The 23,442-nt window shown below is 50.9% G+C and overlaps 1 protein-coding gene across 5 annotated transcripts in view; it reads right to left on the bottom strand.

Moving 5' to 3' along the window:
* Positions 1-5,931: 5,931 nt before the first annotated feature.
* The window catches only part of SCNN1A (sodium channel epithelial 1 subunit alpha), a 35,802-nt gene continuing 18,291 nt past the window's right edge, over positions 5,932-23,442 (bottom strand). For all 5 annotated transcript variants that reach the window (XM_033223117.1, XM_033223115.1, XM_033223113.1 and 2 more), the window contains 10 exons: positions 21,357-21,547; positions 14,236-14,339; positions 13,731-13,894; positions 13,210-13,308; positions 12,901-13,018; positions 8,418-8,496; positions 8,250-8,307; positions 8,042-8,097; positions 7,819-7,894; positions 5,932-7,348 (listed from right to left, as the gene is read on the bottom strand). In XM_033223117.1, coding sequence (XP_033079008.1) covers positions 6,968-7,348; positions 7,819-7,894; positions 8,042-8,097; positions 8,250-8,307; positions 8,418-8,496; positions 12,901-13,018; positions 13,210-13,308; positions 13,731-13,894; positions 14,236-14,339; positions 21,357-21,547 — 1,326 coding nt within the window. In that variant the 3' untranslated portion in view covers positions 5,932-6,967. The remainder of the gene's footprint in view (positions 7,349-7,818; positions 7,895-8,041; positions 8,098-8,249; positions 8,308-8,417; positions 8,497-12,900; positions 13,019-13,209; positions 13,309-13,730; positions 13,895-14,235; positions 14,340-21,356; positions 21,548-23,442) is intronic.

The raw sequence follows: 23,442 nt of genomic DNA, 5'->3' as shown, positions 1-23,442 counted from the left end.
AGGAGGAGGCCAGAGGAGGCGGGAGGAGGAGGCCCCAGGTTTTTAACTCTTTGTAGTCCAGTCACTAGCACAGGAGTCCCAGATCTGGCTGCCTTGAACCCCTAACCCACCAATCCGACCACTCCCAACCAAACACCAAGGGGCAATAAGCCCCTTCCCCGCATCACTAGCCTTTCCCAAATGGAACACAGCAGTGAAAAGACCCGGAGTTTGGGCGTCACATTCTCTGGGTTCCAGTTCAGAATGCTTAGCTTCTTAGCTGGGTGGTCTTGGACATACAACTGAATCTCTCTGGGTCTGTTTTCCAATTCGCAGAGTGGAGATAAACTGTCTCCTGGGGTTCCTGCAAGGATTTGTTCAGACAGGAGAGATAGAGGTAAGTGTCCGACACATGATAGGTACTCCATGTCCCTTAGTAATGCTCCCCTTTACTCCAGCGTTCTTCTCCAGCCTCCTAGTCTCCCTCTTTCTTGGGAATTTACCGATCCAATCCAAACCTCAAAGTCAGTCCTAACCCTCGTTCTCTGCCCTGACTGGGTCCCTGCTACTTGTCACCCCAGGTCTCATCCAGTCGCTGCCTGGCCAGGTCCCCCCACCCTGCCCCACTGTTGATCCTGGCTCTGCCACCAATCATGGGACATCAGGCAACTCCTCTCCTAAGCCTCTGTTGGTTCCTCATTTATTAAATAGGGGTAACAATGCCTGCCCACCTACATGGGGGAAAGTGGTACCATGAGCATCAATGAGACATATCCACGAAGCTGCTGTGGAAATAAAGATATCTCCATCAGGTGTTCCTAGTATATCCCCAGTGCCCTTTTCCTAAATATTCTAATACATCAATTATAACTAACCTTAGAGATCATCTACTACAACCCCCTAGGCTTTTTATTTCTTCATTTGCTCGTTTTTCATTTTTGTTTTTGTTTTGAGGGTCCGCTCTGTTTCCCAGGCTGGAGTGCAGTGGTACCATCACAGCACACTGCAGCCTCGGCCTCCCAGGCTCAAGTCATTCTCCCACCTCAGCCTTCCAAGTAGCTGGGACTATAGGTGCATACCACCATGCCTGGATAATTTTTGTTCTTTTTGTAGAGACAGGGTCTCATCATGTTACACAGGCTGGTCTTGAACTCCTGGGCCCAAGCGATCTGCCCACCTCAGCCTCCCAAAGATCTAGGATTACAGGTGTGAGCCTCCATGCCCGGCCAACCCCTTGGTTTTATAGAGGAGAAAACTGAGGTCCAGAAACCCAATGTGCCAGGAGGCAGAGCCAACCGAGAACCCCAGACTCCTGACTCTCGGTCCAAGGGCCGTTTTGGTTATGAGAGACACACTGCCACTTTTTCTGTCACTGAGTCAGACCCCACATCCTGACTCTGGTTACTTCATGCCATCCCCATTGATGCAGACATCTCCCAAGAGAATCCTACAACAAAGGTACAGCATTTACCCAACTATCTTCTTGGTACAATGACCTTCCCTACACCCGCCCAATGGCCTTCAGCTGCTGAGGCAGCTAGAAATGCAGGGAGACAGAGAAGAGGGAAGCTCTAGGGCTTTGGAACTTGAAATCAGAGCTTCTGACCCCTTCTCCCTCTGAGATAACCTCCCAGCCCCAAGTCCACTGTCCCCTGGCTCTTCCGGGCTTCCCTTCTGTGATCCGTAGATGAGAATGGAGCTTCCGTGTCCCTCACTGCTGGGGGAGCTGACTTTACTCCATCCCATCATCCAGCTTCTGGAGAACTGTCGGGTTGAAAGTGGTTTCAGAAAGGAAGCAGCTCACCACCATCACAAAGGTAGACCCTGGGAACAGTAGAAGCGAACCCAAAGCGGAGTTCTTGAAGAAGCAGGGGCCTTAGAATCAAGTGCAAGTTTCCAGTATGAAGCAGTGAGAAGAACCTCAGTCTGCTCATCTAAAAAATGGGAAACCTGCTGGTACCCTTCACAGAACTGGCTTGATGCTTAAATCAAGCATATAAAGTGTTTAGCAAGTGTTTGCCTTATATTAAGCATTTAATAAGTGGTAGCAATTATTATTATTATTTTTGAAACAGAAGCTTGCTCTGTCACTCAGGCTAAAGTGCAATGGTACAATCACAGCTCACCTAACCTAGCCTCCCACCTCAGCCTTCCGAGTGGCTAAGACTACCATCGCACACCACTATGCCCAGCTAGTTGTATTAATGATTAATAACTTCAGAAGGATAAGTGATACAGGGGAGTGTGGTATGGGAGAGGGCGGCAAAAAAAAAAAAAAAAAAGGCAGAGTGCAGTGGCTCATGCCTGTAATCTCAGCACTGTGGGAGGTTGAGGCGGGCGAATCACAAGGTCAGGAGTTCGAGGCCAACCTGACCAACATGGTGAAACCCTGTGTCTACTAAAAACACAAAAATTAGCCAGGCATGGTGGCCCGTGCCTGTAATTCCAGCTACTCATGAGGCTGAGGCAGGAGAATTCCTTGAACTCAGGAGGCAGAGGTTGTAGTGAGCCGAGATCCTGCCACTGCACTCCAGCCTGGCCGACAGAGCGAGACTCTGTATCAGAAAAAGAAACCAACTTCAATGTCCTTTTTTTTTTTTTTTGAGATAGAGTTTCACTCTTGTTGCCCAGGCTGAAGTGCAGTGGCACAATCTCGGCTCACTGCAAGCTGGGCCTTCCAGGTTCACGCCATTCTTCTGCCTCAGCCTTCCAAGTAGCTGGGACTACAGGCACCCACCACTACGCCTGGCTAAATTTTTTTTTTTTTTTTTTTTTTTGAGACAGAGTCTCAGTCTGTCACCCAGGCTGGAGTGCAGTGGCACGATCTAGGCTCACTGCCAACTCCGCCTCCTGGGTTCACGCCATTCTCCTGCCTCAGCCTCCCGAGTAGCTGGGACTACAGGCGCCCGCCACCTCGCCCGGCTAGTTTTTTGTATTTTTAGTAGAGACGGGGTTTCACTGTGTTAGCCAGGATGGTCTTGATCTCCTGACCTCATGATCCGCCCGTCTCGGCCTCCCAAAGTGTTGGGATTATAGGCTTGAGTCACCGCGCCCGGCCTGGCTAAGTTTTTTTTGTATTTTTAGTAGAGACAGGGTTTCACCGTGTTAGCCAGGATGGTCTCGATCTCCTGACCTTATGATCCACCTGCCTCCGCCTCCCAAAGTGCTGGGATTACAGGTGTGAGCCACCGTGCCCGGCCTTTTTTTTTCTGATAGAGTTTGACTCTTGTTGCCCAGGCCGAAGTGCAGTGGCGCAATCTCGGCTCACTACAACCTCCGCCTCCCAGGTTCAAGCAATTCTCCTGCCTCAGCCTCCCAAGTAGCTGGGATTATAAGCATGTGCCATCAAGCCCGGCTAATTTTTTTTTTTTTGAGACGGAGTCTCGCTGTCACCCAGGCTGGACTACAGTGGCCGGATCTCAGCTCACTGCAAGCTCCGCCTCCCGGGTTTACGCCATTCTCCTGCCTCAGCCTCCCGAGTAGCTGGGACTACAGGCGCCGGCCACCACGCCCGGCTAGTTTTTGTATTTTTTAGTAGAGACGGGGTTTCACCGTGTTAGCCAGGATGGTCTCGATCTCCTGACCTCGTGATCCGCCCATCTCGGCCTCCCAAAGTGCTGGGATTACAGGCTTGAGCCACCGCGCCCGGCCTTAATTTTTTGTATTTAGGAGAGATGGGGTTTCTCCATGTTAGCTAGGCTAGTCTTGAACTCCTGACTTCAGGTAACACCCACCTCAACCTCCCAAAGTGCTGGGATTACAGGCGTGAGCCTCCGCACCCGGCCTCAATGTCCTATTTTTAATGTTAAAAGGTATTTCTAATAGTCTGTGCAAAGTGCCAAAGCCGTGACATATAGCCTGCCACAAAAGGAGAATATTGTTCAATATTTAGGATAAATGCTTATTTACTCAACAACTTTACAACTTTGACATGTCGTATTAAATTTTTCAATAAAATTTTGTTTAGAAAAAAAGAAAAGAGGGTGAGAAGTGGGTGGATCTAGGAATATGAAAAGCCAACACGTTTTGTGGAGGAGGTGAGAATGAGACCGTCATCCCTCCAGGGATAGAAAAAAATCATGGTCAGAGGAGATGGAGAAACAGGAAAGGAGCAGACTGGGGATGACAGAATTGGCTGTTTGGGTTTGTAGAGCAAAGGATGAAGAAAACAGCTACAGGGAGCATTGACCTTCCTCCCCCATCATGTCATACACACACACACACACACACACACACACACAGGCACATGCTTAACCCAAAGGGTCACTGAACTCCAAGTCCAGGTGACGTGGGTTCTAGCCCCAGACCTGCCATTCAGACTCCACGTGTCACAGGGTGGCAGGGTGCGTCATAGAAAGGGAACTGGGTTCATGGCTAGTTCTGTAAGAATTATGAAAGGCCGGGCGCGGTGGCTCAAGCCTGTAATCCCAGCACTTTGGGAGGCCGAGACGGGCGGATCACGAGGTCAGGAGATCGAGACCATCCTGGCTAATACGGTGAAACCCTGTCTCTACTTAAAAATACAAAAAACTAGCCGGGCGACGAGGCGGGCGCCTGTAGTCCCAGCTACTCGGGAGGCTGAGGCAGGAGAATGGCGTAAACCCGGGAGGCGGAGCTTGCAGTGAGCTGAGATCCGGCCACTGAACTCCAGCCTGGGTGGCAGAGCAAGACTCTGTCTCAAAAAAAAAAAAAAAAAAAAAAAGAATTATGAAGTTCAGCAAGTCACTTCAACCACTAAGCCTGATAAGGAAAATGAGTCAACTTGAACCCTTTTATCGCTAACAGCCTGATTCCAACTCCTAACCCCAGGGTCCAGGAGTAACCCATAGACAAGCGAATGGAGATAAGGAGACAGCTCCGGGGGAAAAAAAAGCAGGAGGCAAGAGAAGCAGGAGTCTAGGGGAGCTGACTGTAGTCCTCCTGCAGGTCCTCCTGCCCCAGCCAGAGGAGAGGGCGCTGGGGCCCAGGCGGGCCAAGGCTGAGGCTGAGGGGCAGACAAGGGCAGTCTGCACCTGAGGGCTCTGACGGAGGAGACTGCTGAAGCAACACCATTTCCCCTTCATCAGCTCAAGTCTAGGAAAGGGAAGTTGACAGTCGCCACACCGTATTAGGTCATGACCCTGTCTACCTTCCTACCCGTCACCAGCTCCTTCTCCTCCTTCCCCAAGGTCTTCCCCCTTTGGCTCCTTGGAACAGGAAGGCTGCAATTAAGATGAATGAGACTAAGGTGGCAGGGACAGAATCCCCAAAGATGGTGAGAAAGGGTCACTTCTGGAGTCCAGATCTTATGCTGGAGTGGGGGAGAAACCAGGGTCAGAGAGCTGGAATTCCACCCGCACATCCTTCAGCCCCTCCCTGGACCTCAGTCTCTCCTTTACTAAAGCTGGGCGGATTCCTTGTGCCCCTCTCTGCAATCATGTACCAATAAGACCACATAAGGCTTTGCATTTCCAGGAGAAACTGGCCTGAGCCTCATCATCCTCCACCACCACCAGGCAGCTGATGGGAGGCAGAACCCTCATCTGAGGGTTCATTGCCTCCAGGTGGTAAGTGGGACTCAGCAAATGCAGTGGTGGGGGTGGGGAGGTCAGTGATGATGGTGACTAAAGGAGAGAAGGAAAAGGAGGTTCAGACACTGGAGAGGGCAAGTCTCCCCAAACACTGCGAGGTAGGTCCCCTGAAGGGCGGCACCGTGTCTTCCCCCTTCCACCCTAACATGGAAGACGCTCATGGGCACACAGCAGACACTCAGCAATGCCCATGGAGGAATTCACCAGATCGTTTGTCCCTCTTAAGACCCAGTGAAGAACGATCACTTCCGTGGTGCAGCCAAGGGCCATGGGAGTGTGTACCCTCCCCCAGCCCCATGACCACCCAGAAGCTTGGGTCGTGACTTGTATCCACTCCCTACCCACTTCAAGATGCCTCATCCAGCTCTCCAGACATTCCTTTATGCAACCAACATTTATTGAGCATCTGCCTACTTGCTTCAAGCAGGATGATGGGCTAGACATGGAGCATACATAAACCGGCAAGACTCAGTCCCTGACCACAAGGCCCTCACAGTCCAGTTGGGGAGGCAGACACAAACGTAGAAGAAAGTATGGTGCAACAGCAACACTCCAGCAGATGTTATAATGTGCTGCGGGAGCCCAGGAGAAAGGGGAGTGATCGATTTTTGGGAAGACAAGATGTGGCAGAAGCCTTTACAAAAGCCTTTACAAAAGTAATGGTGTCTGAGCAGGGTTCTGAGGGATGCATAGGAGTTCTCCGGCAGATGGCTGGGGAAGCTTTCAAGCTGAGGAAATATCTTGAGCAGACATGTAGAGGGATGAAAGACACAGGACAGAAGCGCCGGAGCATGGCTCTGTGAGGGCATGGGCATGGGACTAGAGGAGCCCTGGAGGTGCCTTTACTTACATGGGTCTGCTCCAGCCCTGGCCCTCAGGAGTCAGGGAAGGGGAATTGCCTAAGTAATAAAGGGGGCTTTTGGGTGGGGTTTCCCACCCAAGTTCAAGATGAGGAGTAGACATCTGTGTTACTGGAGAGCAGTGTGGCCAGGTCAATCAGGGGCTGGCTTCAGCCGTTGCTAGGCAGGAAACCCGTGCATGCCTGTGTGTACCGTTGGTTGTGTTTTGTCCTGGTCATCAGCCATTTCTTAGGAAAGTTCCTTGTCAAAGCTCAAAGTTTGGCTTGGCTGATCCAAGGGAAAAGGAGACTTAGCTGCAGTTGGGTGGGGAAACCAGAGTGTTCAGAGGCCGTACCAAGGGGTACAGAGCCGGAGCCAAGGCACTTCTGGGCAGTTTCATCGGCCACTGTTCTTGGAGCAACTTCCTGAGCCCCTTACCCATCTCGCTTCCCCTCCACACATCAAAGGCAGTTTGGGCGGCTCTGGGAGGAAGCCCTCCACATCCTTCAATCTTGCCAAGGGCAGCACCCTCCCACCAGGGGAGCATCTGCCTTGGTGCGAGGAACCTCTCCTTCTCTCTCAGGGCCCCCCCAGAGGATAGGCGGAGGAGCTGGCCCCTGCGGAGCCCCCTGGAGATGGGCAGGGGCCCAGGGTGGCATAGGCAGGGGGAGGGGCTGTCAAGGCTGGGGACGGAGCAGGGCCTAGCTGGGACAAGTACAGAGATGTGGGGTGGGGGCAGAAGTGGGAAGGCGGGGAGGATGCCTGGGTGGAGGCTACCTCCTGAGCACCCCTGTCCCCTCGGCCTGGAGACCAGTATCGGCTTCGGAACCTTCGGAGCAGCATGAGGAATGTGATGACCAGCAGGTCAAAGATGAGCTCGGCCATCTCCACCACAGACAGCACTGAGGAGCCGAACCACAGGCTCCACTGGCTGCCCAGGTTGGACAGGAGGGTGACCATCTGTGAGAGAAGAGGTACATTGACAATGGGACAGAGGGTTCTGGATGGACTCTGGCAGAGGAGCCCCCATTCCTCCTCACCAAGCTATCTCCCTTCATCCTCAAGGACCCCTGAGTCCTGTTAGCCTCTCGGCAGCCCCCTGGGCTCCTTGTCTCTGCTCCTGGCCAGCGTCACCCAGAGAAAACTGATAACTGGCCCACAGCAGGGGCAGCTGAAATGAGGGCATGGCTCAAGTGCCTTCACCCCAGCATCTAGCATGCCTGTTCCTCCCACCACCCCCAGAGACCTTATGCCCCGGCCGAGCTCCTTCTTCCAACCCTCCCAACCTCTCCCTTGACCCTCTTCTTTGGTGCCCCACCTTTGAGACCCAGAGCCTTCCGGTCCACAGACAACCTTTTGGTTTTCCCTGACAGCTGCCCTGCTAAGTAAGACCCTCAGAGCATCACAGGCTCCATCCAGGCATGACCTACCGTGACAGAGGGAGACTCAGAATTGGTTTTGTAGTTCAGCTCCTTGAAGAAGATGTTGACTTTGGCCACTCCATTTCTTAGGTGTGGGGCAGAGGGTGGGAAGAAATGGTAGAGGATGAAATTCCTGGACCTTCCTATAATCAACCATATGGATCCCTCTTCCTAGGTCTATTTTCCCTCCCAAAGATTCCTTTCTTGTGGCTGGGACCCGGGCGGGACTCACCTCTTGTTGTTGATGGTGTAGTTGTTCTGTCGCGATAGCATCTCGAAGACCCATTCCTAGGAAAGAATGGGGCTGTCATCAAGGTCCATACGCTTCAGGCTTACAGGGGTAAGTTGTATCAAACACACTCATACACATAATACCCAGAGAAGGCCACAGCATTACACGGGCATACACATCCCCCACCCGTCGCTTCCCCACACTCTACCTGGGATGTCACCGAGGGCCATCGTGAGTAACCAGCCGAGAGCTGGTAGCTGGTCACACTGGGGATGGAGAAAGGTGTTCAGAACTCTGGGGCAGAGTTCTCCCACTTGAAGGCTTGGCTGGGTAACCTGTATTCTTCCCAACCTGCACCCGGGGAAGGGACACTAACCTGCATGGCTTCCGGCACTTGGTGAAACAGCCCAGGTGGTCTGAGGAGAAGTCAGCCTGGAGCTTATAGTAGCAGTAGCCTGTGGGTACAGAGAGATGCCTGTTCTCCTAGGGCACCTCAACTTTCTCTACCCCACACCCAAGAGGTCTCCCAAGATCCCTGGGTACCCACTTTACAAGAGCATTATTTAGCATTATAATGATGTCCTATGAGTGGCAGTACCAAGAAGTACCAAATGTTTAAGAAATTAAGCTAGGCCAGGGACAGTGGCTCAGCTCTTTGGGAGGCTGAGGTGGGAGGGTCGTTAGAGGCCAGGAGTTCAAGGTTGCAAGTGAGCTATGAGTGTGCCTTTGTACTCCAACCCTGGCAACAGAGTGAGACCTTGTCTCTAAAAAAAAAAAGTTTTTAAATAAATTAATTTTTTTTTCTTTTTTTTAGACAGAGTCTCGTTCTGTTGCCCAGGCTAGAGTACAGTGGCATGATCGCGGCTCACTGCAAGTTCCGCCTCTTGGGTTCACACCATTCTCCTGCCTCAGCCTCCCAAGTAGCTGTGACTACAGGCGCCCGCCACCACGCCCGGATAATTTTTTGTATTTTTAGTAGAGACGGGGTTTCACTGTGTTAGCCAGGATGGTCTCGATCTCCTGACCTCATGATCCACCTGCCTTGGCCTCCCAAAGTGCTGGGATTACAGGCACGAGCAACCGCACCCGGCCTAAAAAATAAATTAAGAAAGAAAGAAAATAAGCTAAGTCAGGGGAAAAACAAAACAAAACAAAACAGGATACGCCAGTGTAAGGAAATATACACTATGGACAAAAACTAAAACGCCATAAAGAAAAATGAGAACAAAAATTGTATAAGAATAAGGGAACTATGCCACAATAAGATAACACTTCATGCCCACTAAGATGCCTATTATTTAAAAAAAGATAATACACCAGGTGCAGTGGCTCGTGCCTGTAATACCAACACTATGGGAGGCTGAGGCAGGTGGATCACCTGAGGTCAGGAATTCGAGACCAGCCTGGCCAACATGGTGAAATCCAGTCTCTACTGAAAATACAAAAATTAGCCAGGTGTGGTGGTGCACACCTGTAATCCCAGCTACTTGGGAGGCTGAGGCAGGAGAATTGCTTGAACCCAGGAGGTGGAGGTTGTAGTGAGCCAAGATTGTGCCACTGCACTCCAGCCTGGGCAACAGAGTGAGAGTCTTCTCAAAAATTAAATTAAATTAAATTTAAATTTAAAAAGACAATAACAAGAACTGGCAAGATGTAGAGAAACTGAAAACCTCATATATTGCTGCTAGGGATGTACGATGGTGATGTCACTTTGGAAAACAGCCTGGCAGCTCCTCAAAAAATGTTAAACATAGATTACCAAATGACCCAGCAATTCCACTCCTAGGTATATACGCAAGAAAATGGAAAACATGTGTCCACACAAAAACTTGTACACAAATGCTCACAGCAGCATTATTCACAGTAACCAAAAAGTGGCAACAACACAAATGTCCACTAACTGACAAATGGGTAAACAAAGTGTGGTCTATCCATACAAGGGAGTGTTGTTATTCAACCATATAAAGGAATGAGGCACTGCTATTGCTACAATATGGATGAAACTTGAAAATATTATGCTAAGTGAAATAAGGCCGACACGAAGGTCACACACTCTAAGATTCTGTCTGTATGAAAGATTCAGAATGGCCGGACATGGTGGCTCACACTTGTAATTCCAGCACTTTAGGAGGTCGAGGCAGGTGGATCACCTGAGGTCAGGAGTTCAAGACCAGCCTGACCAATATGGTGAAACCCCCCTCTCTACAAAAAAATATAAAAATTAGCCTGGCATGGTGGCATGCACCTGTAGTCCCAGGTACTTGGGAGGCTGAGACAGGAGAATTGCTTGAACCTGAGAGGCGGAGGTTGCAGTGAGCCGAGACTGCGCCACTGCACTCCAGTCTGGGCGACAGAGGGAGATTCTGTCTCTGAAAAAAAAAAAAAAAAAAGATTCAGAATGGGCAAATCCATAGAGGAAGAAAGAATCATGGTTGCCCAAGGGCTGGCAGTGGTGGAGGAAGGGAGGGAAGCTTGGGATTTGCTAATGAGTACAAGGTTTATCTATTTATTTTTTTGAGACAGGGTCTCACTCCATTGCCCAGGCTGGAGTGCAGTGGCCTGATCATGGCTCACTGCAGCCTCAACCTCCTGGGCTCAGGTGATTCTCCCACCTCAGCCTCCCAAGTGGCTGGGACTATAGGTGTGCACCACCATGCCCAGCTAATTTTTCTAAAGACAGGGTTTCACCATGTTGCCCAGGTTGGTGTCAAACTCCTGGGCTCAAGTGATCTGCCCACCTTGGCCTCTCAAAATGCTGGGATTACAGGCATGAACCACCATGCCCGGCCTGAGTGAGTACAAGGTTTCTTTTGGGAACACTAAAAATATTCCAAAATTGATGGTGGCGATGATTGCACAACTCTGGGACTATACTGAAAACCTAAAACTAAAAACTAAAATTTGACTAAAATGAAGCTGTACGCTTTAAATGAGTGAATCATATGGGATATAAATTATCTCAATAAAGCTATTACCAAAAAAGTAAAAATAAAAATAATGGAACTACAGATTCCCCTCCTCCCCTATTTCCCAAATTCTAAGTAAGGTTATTTTGTCATTATTGCTACTTTTAGTTCCTCAGTCCGAACTCCTTCTTCATTTCTGACCCAAATCCCTACCAGGGTTGGAGATCTTTAGGAAGAAGGGGAAGCAGCTGGTCCTCTCCTCCGGGGAAGTAAGCCCTAGGAAACGCAGCAGCCTGTGTTTTTAGCCTTACTTCCTCTCTCATCCTCACAACTTCTCAGCAATCTATATTGTTATTTTTCACTCACAGATGTGCAAACCCACGACGTAGAAATAATTATTTGAGGGGAAGGAGAAATCCCGGGTGGCATCCCCTCTGTCCCGGTCCTGTATACCCTGGGACATGTCACATCCTCCCCCTGGACCTCAATTTGCTCATCTGAGAAAGGAGGTGAGGCCAGATGGCCTTTGGGTTTCCCCCAGTTCTGATGTGCTACACTCCTCTAAGGTCAGAGAGACAGGAACCAGGAGGCCACGACTGGAAAGTCCAGGCAGAAGAGAACTGCGGAGCCAGCCCAGGGAAGGACAGAAGTGGAAAAGTCACCACAGACAGAAACAAGGTAGGGATGGACGCTGAACTCTCAGGTGAGACAATCCGCTGCCTTTGAGGCCTCCGTGTCTCCAGTGTCCGCTACCATGTCACCTCCCGTGATGGCCCTCGGCCCACCCTGTGGGACAGCTGGGCCCAGGGGAGAGCCCTGGGAGGAGGAACTGCAGGGGGAGCAGGCCAGTTGTGCCAGGAAAGAGCATGCACTCCAGGAATGCAAACCCTTGCAGCTTCCATATTTTATTTTTGTGATTTTCTTTCTCTCTCAGCTTCCTGGCACACAACTTCCCTGCCAAACAACTCAGCTGTAGTCGAAAGAGATTTGTCTACTCCTATACCAGGATAAGGAGGAGATTCCAAGGTGCTTCAAACTTTATTGATTGTGCCCTTGTTCAGGTAAAAAAAAAAAAAAAAAAAAAAATCTTAAATAAGCAGGTCCAATGCATGTATTTGATTTATAAATTACATACCTCTACTGTTGAATGGAGACAGTATGTCCATTCTAAAGCACATAAGATGAAAAATGTGAAGGAACGAGACAGACCCATGGAACTTCTAATATTTTCTTCCTGCGCCCCAGGGAAGTGTTGTGTACCCCACCCAGCCCCTCCGGAGCCTGCCCAGCTAAGCACCCTGGGCACTGAGCAGGGAAGCTGTGGGCAGCGCGTGCACTGAAACCTCAGCAGCCAGTGAGGAGTGGCTGGAGGTTTTCTCGGGTGCTCTTCTTCCTTCTGCTGCAGGTTGTTTTAAATGGGACAGTTCCTTGACAAACACACAAAGGCCAAAACAGAGAGACTGCAACACTGAGAGGGAGGAACGAAATAGAAGAGAGAGGGAGGCCGAGGCAGGCAGATCATGAGGTCAGGAGATCGAGACCATCCTGGCTAACACAGTGACACCCCATCTCTACTAAAAATACAAAAAAATTAGCCGTGGTGGCGGGCGCCTGTAGTCCCAGCTACTTGGGAGGCTGAGGCAGGAGAATGGCGTGAACCCAGGAGGTGGAGCTTGCAATGAGCTGAGATTGCGCCACTGCACTCCAGCCTGGGCGACAGAGCGAGACTCCATCTCAAAAAAAAAAAAAAAGAGAGAGAGAGACTGAGGGAGAGGGAAACTGACAGAGGCAGAGACTAAAGGCTGAAGAACAAGAGCAAGGGAGGATTCATCCCAGCAGGTGGGATGTCATCCCAGCCAGAAGTCATCCCCACAAACAGGGGACTGAGAGGAAGAAGCGCCTCAGGGAGTACTGGGGTCAGTGGGGCAGGGCAGGGGCTCCCTGGAGTCTCACCCCAGGAACTATGCTTCCTGTAGTCACAGTACTCCACGTTCTGGGGCCGTGGATAGAAGATATAGGCACAGCCACACTCCTTGATCATGTTCTCCTGGAAGCAGGAGTGAATACACACCTGGAAGGGAGGAGGGTGGAGAGGAGAGGGGGTTCGGGACTGAACTCAGCAGTTCTCTGCACAGAGCCTCCATCCTCTTTCCACCACTCCCCAGTTTCCCTCTCTCTCACATACACACAATCCCTGCAGCTTTGCAGGACCAGCCAGGGCAGGCCTGGGAAGGGCTGCCACAGAATCAGGTTGGGCCTCACCTGCTGCGTGTACTTTGAAGGGTAAAGGTTCTTGACAGGGACATCACTGCCATTCTTGGTGCAGTCGCCATAGTCGCCCCCAAGTCTGTCCAGGGCTTCCTATGAACCCACATACACCAAGAGATCAGAGGACAGAGCAAGTGCCTCCGGGTTCTCTGCCTTCCCTCAGTTCCAGGTTGTATCTCACACCTGCCAGCCCCTCCTACCAGCCTCACCCTCTCAATACATGCCTCCAGCCACCTCATGCCCACCCACTGCTCATTTCAAGGCCAGTGGGCCCAGAGCATCCCCAGAAATCCTCAGCATGCCCTGAATGCCTTCTCAGCACTTGTCCCCCAAGGTCCACCCTGCAGGGCCTTACTTCCCAGTGCCAGCCCCTCTGCCCCTCATTCCTGCTCCTGAAGACCTCCACATGCTCAAGGCCCACCCCACACGCTCTCCCTCCACAGCCTCCCATGCCTTCCCCCTGCCCCTCTGCAATCTGAGGCTCTCCTTCCAGGCCTCCCAGTCAGCATCCTTGCCTTCCTCATGCTGATGGAGGTCTCCACGCCAGGCCGCAAGTTAAAGCCACCATCATCCATAAAGGCAGGTTCATCCTGCCCGTGCACCATTACCCGGGCCCCAGTCACTGTGGACAGCAGGGGAATGAAGTCATTCTGCTCTGTGCGCAGCATCAGGGACAGACCTAGGGGTGCAGAGAGAGCAGAGTTGGCAGAGGCAGGAATCCTGGAGAAGAGTTAGAAGATGGAAATCCACTCTCCCTTCCTTGCCCAGTCTCCAACACTGCAAGAGGGGCAAGTTCAGGAAGACCCGCAAAGGGACCTGGCAACCCATAGGCTGGAATCTGGAAGCAGGAGGAAGACCTGGGACAGGATTCCTCTCATGCCTGGAACGGACTATGTGGCACCTATTGGGGAGAGAGAGCACAGAGGACCCCTCCCAGCAGTTCTAGGAGGTGAGCTCGAGGTAAGTACACGGGAGTGGCTGAGGCAGAGGGCGCCATGGAGCAAGTGGGGAGTTGCTCACCACTGTTGACTCCAGGCATGGAAGACATCCAGAGGTTAGAGTTGTTCTTGTCATTGAAAGTATAGCAGTTTCCATACATCGGGTGGTGGAAGTGAGAGTAATTCCTTATCAGGAAAGAGAGAGTAGGGTCAGAGAGGAAAGTGTAGGTGGTCCAGGGAGCAGGGAGATGAGGCAGAGAGAATTCTCCACTCCCTTCAACTCCTACAGGACTTGGGCTTTCAGAGTCATTTGTTTCCTGATCACCTACCATGTGCTGGCACAATGCGGAGAGCTTCACTCACACTCCCTCAGTCACTCCAACCAACCGCCTGTGAGAGTCTCATCCTCATCTCACAGAGGAGGAAGCTAAGGCTCAGAGAGCTCAAACAGCTGGCCCAAGGTCCCATTGCGATGATGAGCCTGGGGGTTCACACCTAAGTCATCTACCTTCCAGCCCAGGCTCCTCTCACCAGGCCATCTGGGCTCAGCGGCCTTGACTTCCGTGCCGCCTTGTAACTTCTCTCTTGTTGCACTACAAAGATTCTTGCATGTCCCTAACTGCCCATGTGTCTAAATGTTAGTTCCCCATTGAATCATGAGCTCCTTGATGACAGGAGCCACATCTCATTCATCTCTGTGTCATCTCTGGGTTAGCTGCATGGTTCCTGTCATCTAGGAGATAGAGGAGATGATTAATAAATAGTTGTTGAGTGAGGAATGAACGAATGAATGAATGAATGAAGTGGGGAGGTGGAGGGGAGCAGGGTTAACGGAGAAACTGTGAGCAGTGGTGGGCACGGAGCTGAGGGGAGGACGATTAGTACCAAGTGTTTCCGGGCAGCCTCTTGCATCGGCATGTCTCAGAATGGTAGGTCCAAAACTCATCTGTGACAGGTGTGGGGACAGAGAGAAAGCAATCACAGAGGCATCACGGCTGCAAGAGGACTGCAATTTCACAGCAAACCACAGGTTCCAGAACAGGGAGGCTGTGTGGGGTAAAGCACAGCACGGGTGCCACACAGCGCAGAGAGGATCTGTGTTCTGCTACCCTGCCATCTTGGAGCTAGCGACGGGAGCAGGGCAAAGAGAGAAAGGGGATTTCAGCCAGTGAGCAGCAGAGGAGGAATAAAGAGAAGAGGGAGAAGAGGCTGGCCAGAGATAAGGAGTGGGGTTCTGGTTGTACGGCCTTGAGCAAGTCATTGTTTCTAAGCTTATTCTCCTCCTCTGTAAAATGTAGGATGGTTCTGTGAAATGAGGAGATTGGAACCAGATGATCCAGGATATTCCATTGGCCTTGAAGAACAAAGGCACAGAGGCATGACATACTGGTGCCCATTCTAGGAGGTACTGCCAAGTCAGCACTTCTACAGCCCAGGCTAGATGCAGGGAAGGACTGAAGGAGAGGCTACAGAAGTGGCCAGTCCTGAAGGCTGGTGAGCCCTTTGCACACAGAGAGGGGACAGGCACAATGTGGTGGGTGCCGCCCCCATGGAAAGCAGGCACAGGTTTGATCAGCAGGTGAGGTGGAGCAACATGGATGGATTTTAAAGCATAGAGCTTCGTTGAAATAAATAAATAAAAAGTGGCGGGGCACAGTGGCTCACACCTGTAATTCCAACACTTTGGGAGGAGGCTGAGGCGGGTGGATCAGTTGAAGTCAGAAGTTCGAGACCAGCCTGGCCAACATGGTGAAACCCTGTCTCTACCAAAAATACAAAAATTAGCCAGGTGTGGTGGCGGGCGTCTATTATCTCAGCTACTCGGGAGGCTGAGGCAGAAGAACCGTGTGAACTTGGGAGGTTCAGTGAACTGAGATTGCACCACTGCACTCTACAGTGAGACTCTGTCTCAAAAAATAAAAAAAAGAGGTGAAATGGGATCTATAACACAATACCATTTATGTACATTAAATACAGATTTTGCAAAAACACATAGAGACACACACTAAGCACATTAATATAGTGGCCTATGAGAATCAGTATAATGTGGTGGTTAAGAGCACAGACTCAGCCGGGTGCGGTGGCTCATGCCTGTAATCTCAGAACTTTGGGAGGCCGAGGCGGGTGGGGTCACCTGAGATCAGGAGTTTGAGACCAGCCTGGCCAACATGGTGAAACCCCATCTCTACTAAAAATACAAAAATTAGCCGGGCATGGTGGCGCATGCCTGTCATCCTAGCTATTCAGAAGGCTGAGGCAGGAGAATCACTTGAACTTGGGAGGCAGAGGTTGTGGTGAGCCGAGATTGCGCCATTGCACTCCAGCCTGGCCAGTAAGAGCGAAACTCCATCTCCAAAAAAAAAAAAAAAAAAAAAGGCCAGGCGCGGTGGCTCAAGCCTGTAATCCCAGCACTTTGGGAGGCCAAGACGGGCGGATCACGAGGTCAGGAGATCGAGACCATCCTGGTCTACACGGTGAAACCCCGTCTCTACTAAAAAATACAAAAAACTAGCCGGGCGACGAGGCGGGCGCCTGTAGTCCCAGCTACTCGGGAGGCTGAGGCAGGAGAATGGCGTAAACCCGGGAGGCGGAGCTTGCAGTGAGCCGAGATGGCGCCACTGCACTCCAGCCCGGGTGACAGAGCGAGACTCCGTCTCAAAAAAAAAAAAAAAAAAAAAAAGGAGCACAGACTCCAGAATTAAATTCCTTGTATTTGAATCCTGGGGCTCTCACAAGTATTAGATGTGGGACCAAACAAGTTACTTAATCTCTCTGTACCTCAGTTTCCTCAGCTGTAAAATGGGGATAATAAAAATATCAACCTCACAGGGGCATCGGGCATGAAATTATGCTTAGAATGGTGTTAGCCTTAGTAAGAGCTGTATTAGCTCACTAGTACAACTACAGGGATTCATTAAGATGGCTCAAGTCGAAAAGACAGAAAACAACATGAGGAGGATGTAGAGAATTTAGAATCTTCATACATTGCTGGGCTGGGCGCGGTGGCTCAAGCCTGTAATCCCAGCACTTTGGGAGGCCGAGGCGGGCGGATCACGAGGTCAGGAGATCGAGACCATCCTGGCTAATACGGTGAAACCCCGTCTCCACTAAAAAATACAAAAAACTAGCCGGGCTTGGTGGCGGGCGCCTGTAGTCCCAGCTACTTGGGAGGCTGAGGCAGGAGAATGGTGTGAACCCGGGAGGCGGAGCTTGCAGTGAGCCGAGATCGCGCCACTGCACTCCAGCCTGGGCGACAGAGCGAGACTCCGTCTCGGGAAAAAAAAAAAAAAAAAAAAAGAATCTTCATACATTGCTGTTGGGAATGTTAAATGGTACAGCTGTTTGGAAAAGTCTCGCAGTTCCTCAGAATGTTAAATATAGAGTTACCACATGACCCCGCAGTTCCACTCGTAGGTGAACACCCAAGAGAAATACAGACATAGATCCATACAAAAACATGTACAGGAATGTTCACAGCAGCATTATTCATCATAGCCAAAAAGTAGAAACAATCCAAATGTCCATCAACTGAGAATGGATAAGCAAAAATGTGGGCCGGGTGTGGTGGCTCACGCCTATAATCCCAGCACTTTGGGAGGCTGAGGCAGGAGAATGGCTTGAGCTCAGGAGTTAGAGATCAGCCTGGGCAACATAGTGAGAGCTAGTCTCCACTAAAATTAAAAAAAAAAATAGCTGGGCATGGTGGCCTGAGCCTGTAGTCCCAGCTACTTGGGAGGCTGAATCAGGAAAATCGTTTCAGCCCAGGAAATCAAGGCTGCGGTGAGGTCTGATCGTGCCACTGTACTCCAGCCTGAGTGACTGAGTAAGAACCTGTCTCAAAAAAAAAAAAAAGGGGTATATCTACACAATGTAATAGTATTCAGCCATAAAAATGAAGTTCTGATCCAGCTACAACATGGATAAGTTTTGAAAACGTTATGCTAAATGAAAGAGGCCACTCACAAAAGGCCACATATTGTAAGATACCATTTATGTAAAACGTCCACCATAGGCAATCCATAGAGACAGAAAGCGGAAGAGTGGCTCTCAGGGCTTGGAGGAGGGGAGAAAATGGGGAAGAACTGCTAATGGGTACAGGGTTTCTTTTTGGGGTGAGGAAAATGTTCTAAAAACAGGTCGTGGTGGCCGGGCGCGGTGGCTCACGCCTGTAATCCCAGCACTTTGGGGGCCAGGGCGGGCGGATCACGAGGTCAGGAGATCGAGACCATCCTGGCTAACACAGTGAAACCCCATCTCTACTAAAAATACAAAAAAAATTAGCCGGGTGTGGTGGCGGGCACCTGTAGTCCCAGCTACTCAGGAGGCTGAGGCAGGAGAACGGCGTGAACCAGGGAGGCGGAGCTTGCAGTGAGCTGAGATTGCGCCACTGTATTCCAGCCTGGGCAACGGAGAGAGACTCTGTCTCAAAAAAACAAAACAAAACAAAAAAAAACAGGTCGTGGTAATGGTTACACAACTCCAAATATACTAAAAATCACTAAATTATACATATTAAAAGGATACATTTATGGTAAGTAAATTATATGTCAATAAAAGTGTTATTTAAAAAAGATTATAGGGTAGGGGAAAAGGGTGTAGTTATGGGGGAGGAGAGTGGTGAGAAAGCCATGATAAGGAGCTCCAGCTTGATGCTGGAGGCCATGAGAGACACTGAAGGATTTTAAACAGCAGGATACAGTTTGGATGTTTGTCTCCTCCAAATCTCATGTTGAAATGTGATCCCCAATGTTGGAGGTGATCCTAGTGGGAGGTGTTTGGGTCACAGGGGCGGGCCCCTGTTGAATGGCTTGGTGCCCTCCTTGCAGTAATGAGTGAATTCTCACACTATTAATTAGTTCAAGAACCTGGTCTCTCTCTCTTGCCCCCTCTCCTCCCTTTCCACCATGGGTAAAAGTTTCCTGGGGCCTCCCCAGAAGCTGAGCAGATGCCGGTGCCATGCTTGTACAATCTGCAGAACCCTGAGCCAATTAAACCTCTTTTCTTTATAAATTACCCAGACTCAGATATTCCTTTTTTTTTTTTTCAGATGGAGTCTCGCTCTGTTGCCCAGGCTGGAGTGCAGTGGTGCGATCTCAGCTCACTGCAACCTCTACCTCTTGGGTTCAAGCGATCCTCCTGGCTCAGCCTCCCGAGTAGCTGAGGCCACAGGTGCGTGCCACCACACCTGGCTAATTTTTATATTTTCAGTAGACACGGGGTTTCACCACATTGGTCGGGCTGATCTCTAACTCCTGATCTCAGGTGATCTGCCCATCTCGGTCTCCCAAAGTGCTGGGATTACAGGCGTGAGCCACCACGCCTGGTGAGATATTCCTTCATAGCAACACAAAATGGACTAACACACAGGACTAACTGGAATAGTTACGTGTGGTGACGTGAAGTAAGGATGAAGTACAAAGATTCCTGTGGTTGCAGAAGGAAGGGATGATTTGGAGGCAGAAGAACACAGTAGGGTGGAGGGGTGGGTATAACAACCCAGGCGAGAAATGAGGCTCTGAGCTGATCTAAGTGCCTAAGTGCCAAGACAAAGATGAACCATGGACTTTCTGTGGATGGGGAGGCAGGCACACAGAGCAAAGGGAGGGCAGCGGATGAGGGCATAGGAAAAGCACAGGTGCCCGAGTGATGGTTAGATGATCCTGGTGGCAGGTGTGGGCTGACTCAGGCTTAGGCGTTGCTACCATCTTACTTCCCAGCTGGTAGTTTCTGTCCTCAAACAAACAAAAAGACTAAAGACGGAACAAAATCGTGTACTGGGCAGAGTGTGTGTGAAGGGTGAGAAGTGACACCGTGCCCTGTGGCCATTCTTCAGCAACAGGGGAGGGAACGCCCCCTGTAGAACGGAGCTAGGCGGAGGCAGGAAGATGACTCCAGAAAATCAATGAGCAGGAGAAGGAGGAGGCAGGGGAGGAGGAGGCCAGAGGTTACAGAAGGGGACCCCCCTTGCCTCAGCCTCTCCCAGCCACCAGAGAACCTGCAGCTGCTATGAGCTCACTGCAAGGACATTATAACAGAGGACCTCACAGAATGAACGCCCGAGGGGCGGTGGGGTGGGAAGAATCCTTAGCCAGGGCCGGCCCATTCCCAAGGGCAAGTCACTTCACCTGTTTGAGTACAAGAGTAATGAAACCCATCATTGACCGCGGTCTGTAAAGTGCCCTCACGTTTGTATCTCGCACTTGCTGCAGCTCTTGAGGTGAGTGTTATCGTCATCATCTTCACCACTTGTAAAAGTGCCAAAGGGGCACGGATTATATAGTTTTTCCTTTGATGTAGCCCAAATGCCTAGAACAGTGACTGGCACATAGCCTAGAGAGTCAAAACTATTTGTTGAATGAATATTGAATGAATCTCATTTTTTGTTTTACTTCCATTTTGCAATCAAAGAAATAGGCTCTGAAGAATGGTATGATACATCCAGAGTCACCTGGCCAGGAACTGACAGAGCTGGAGTGGGGGTCCCTCAACCCATGCCGCTCCACCTCACTACTACTGCCAGCCTCAGCTCGGGGAGCAGAGTAGGGGACAGACGACCTCCTACGCCCTTTTGAGCTTTGATGCTAGGGAGAAAAGGGTCTTAGAAAGACCAAGACACTGTCCAGGCACGGTGGCTCACGCCTGTAATCCCAGCGCTTTGGGAGGCCAAGGCGGGCAGATCACCTGAGGTCGGGAGTTGGAGACCAGCCTGACCAACATGGAGAAACCCTGTCTCTACTAAAAATACAAAAAATTAGCCGGGCGTTGTGGCAGATGACTGTAATCCCAGCTACTCGGGAGGCTGAGGCAGGAGAATCACTCGAACCCGGGAGGTGGAGGTTGCAGTGAGCCGAGATCGCGCCATTGCACTCCAGCCTGAGCAACGAGTGAAACTCCATCTCAAAAAAAAAAAAAAAAAAGAAGACCCAAGACCCATGCTTCCAGCCTTTGGTTTAGGTCCCACTCTTCCCAAGGCATCCGGTGAGGCCACTTCCCTCAGATACACCAGTGCAGGGAGCAGCAGGAGTTCACAGGGCACTCTCTGGGGCAGGGTGTGGACCCGAAGCCAGTGCTTCCCCCTGGCCTGCTGGCACTGGCATTTTTTTAGTCCACAAGCATTTCCTGGGCCCTGCCCATGCAGAGCGTGAGGCTGACCCAGGGAAGGGGACCCCGCGGAGAGCAAGGAGCCAGGCAAGACTGACTCACGCCTGGTTGCAGGAGACCTGGTTGAAGCGGCAGGCGAAGATGAAGTTGCCCAGTGTGTCCTCCTCCAGGGATGGCAGAGTCTCCGGCAGCCTCGACAGGATGTTGATGTAGTGGAAGCGGTACCACTCCCTCACTGCATCCACTCCTGATGAGTATGTCTGGTAGAAGCAGTCTGATTTGTTCTGGTTGCACTGGACACAGAGACCAGAGTCAGAGAGAAAACGCAGCCCAGGATAAGCCCCTTGGCAGGGCCAAGGGCCAAGAATGAGTGATCTGGGGTTCTGAGGACTGATGGACGGCGGCCGGAAGCCAGGAGCGGGGAAAAACAGAAGTGGAAGAGAAGCAGAAGTCCCCAGGAGCATGGACCAGGAGAGCATGGGGTTAAGGGAGTTGCAGGCCAGGAAGGAGACCAGCAGCTGCACACACACGGTTTGGGTTCATTTCTACCTCCCCTGCCAGGGAGGCGCAGGGAGGAGCAAGACTTTCCCTCCCATTTCACTGATGGGAAGACTGAGGGATCAACAGATTTGTCCCAGCAAGAGCTGGGATTAGAACTCTAGTCCCCAGCCCACTCTTACTAGTGGGAACCTCCCTGTCTCCTTTCCTTGGGTCCTCCCTCCCTCCCTCCCTCTCTCTCTCTCTTTCTTTTCTTTTCTTTCTTTTTTTTTTTTTTGAGACGGAGTCTCGCTCTGTTGCCCAGGCTGGAGTGCAGTGGCGCGATCTCGGCTCACTGCAAGCTCCACCCCCTGGGTTCATGCCATTCTCCTGCCTCAGCCTCCCAAGTAGCTGGGACTACAGGCGCCCGCCACCTCGTCCGGCTAATTGTTTTTTGTTTTTTGTATTTTTAGTAGAGACGGGGTTTCACTGTGTTAGCCAGGATGGTCTCGATCTCCTGACCTCGTGATCCGCCCGTCTCGGCCTCCCAAAGTGCTGGGATTACAGGCGTGAGCCACCGCGCCCGGCCCTCTTTTTCTTTTTCTTTCTCTTTCTTTTTTTTTTTTTTTTTTGGCAGACAGGGGCTCACTCTGTCACTCAGGCTGGAGTGCAGTGTGTGATCAAGGCACACTGCAGTCTCCATCTCCCAAGTTCAAGCAATTCTCCCATCTCAGCCTCCTGAGTAGCTGGATCTATAGGCTTGCGCCACCACACAGGCTAATTTTTGTATTTTTTTGTAGAGATGGGGTTTCATGATGTTGCCCAGGCTGGTCTAAAACTCCTGTGCTCAGGTGATCTGCACACCTTGGCCTCCCAAGTGCTAGGATTACAGGGGGGAGTCACCGCGCCCAGCCTCATTTTATATTAAAAAAAAAAAAATTGGGCCGGATGCAGTGGCTCACTCCTGTAATAGGGCACTTCAGGAGGCCGAGGCGGGCAGATCACCTGAGGTCGGGAGTTCCAGACCAGCCTGACCAACATGGAGAAACCCCGTCTCTATTAAAAATATAAAAAATTAGCCAGGTATGGTGGTACATGACTGTAATCCCAGCTACTCGGGATGCTGAGGCAGGAGAATCGCTGGCACCTGGGAGGTAGAGGTTGCAGTGAGCCGAGATCGTGCCATTGCACTCAAGCCTGGGCAATAAGAGCAAAACTTGGTCTCAAAAAAAAGTTAAGTTTCCTTTTTTTTGTTTTTTGAGATGGAGTCTTGCTCTGTCGCCCAGGCTGGAGGGCAGTGGCTTGATCTCGGCTCACTGCAATCTCTGTCTCCCGGGTTCAAGCGATTCTCCTGGCTCAGTTTCTCGAGTAGCTGGGATTACAGGTGCGTGCCACCAAGCCTGGCTAATTTTTGTATTTTTAGTAGAGATGGGGTTTCACCATGTTGGCCAGGCTGGTCTTGAACTCCTGACCTCAGGTGATCCACCCCCCCCTCGGCCTCCCAAAGTGCTGGGATTACAGGCATGAGCCACCGCGCCCAGCTAAGTTTCCTTTTTTTTACTGTCTCCTTCTTCTCTATCTTGGGCTGTTAGCCCAGTTCTCCATCACGCTGGAGGGTCCCAACTGTGTCCCACTAGTGGGGACTGGAATTCAGAAAGTTGCATTTTCCTTCTTGAATCAAGGACCAGAAACAGTAAAACAATAATAATAA

This window comes from Trachypithecus francoisi, unplaced genomic scaffold, assembly GCF_009764315.1.
Source record: "Trachypithecus francoisi isolate TF-2019V2 unplaced genomic scaffold, Tfra_2.0 Lachesis_group11, whole genome shotgun sequence".
Classification (NCBI taxonomy): Eukaryota; Metazoa; Chordata; class Mammalia; order Primates; family Cercopithecidae; genus Trachypithecus; species Trachypithecus francoisi.
This window is presented reverse-complemented; position numbering and strand designations above follow the sequence as displayed.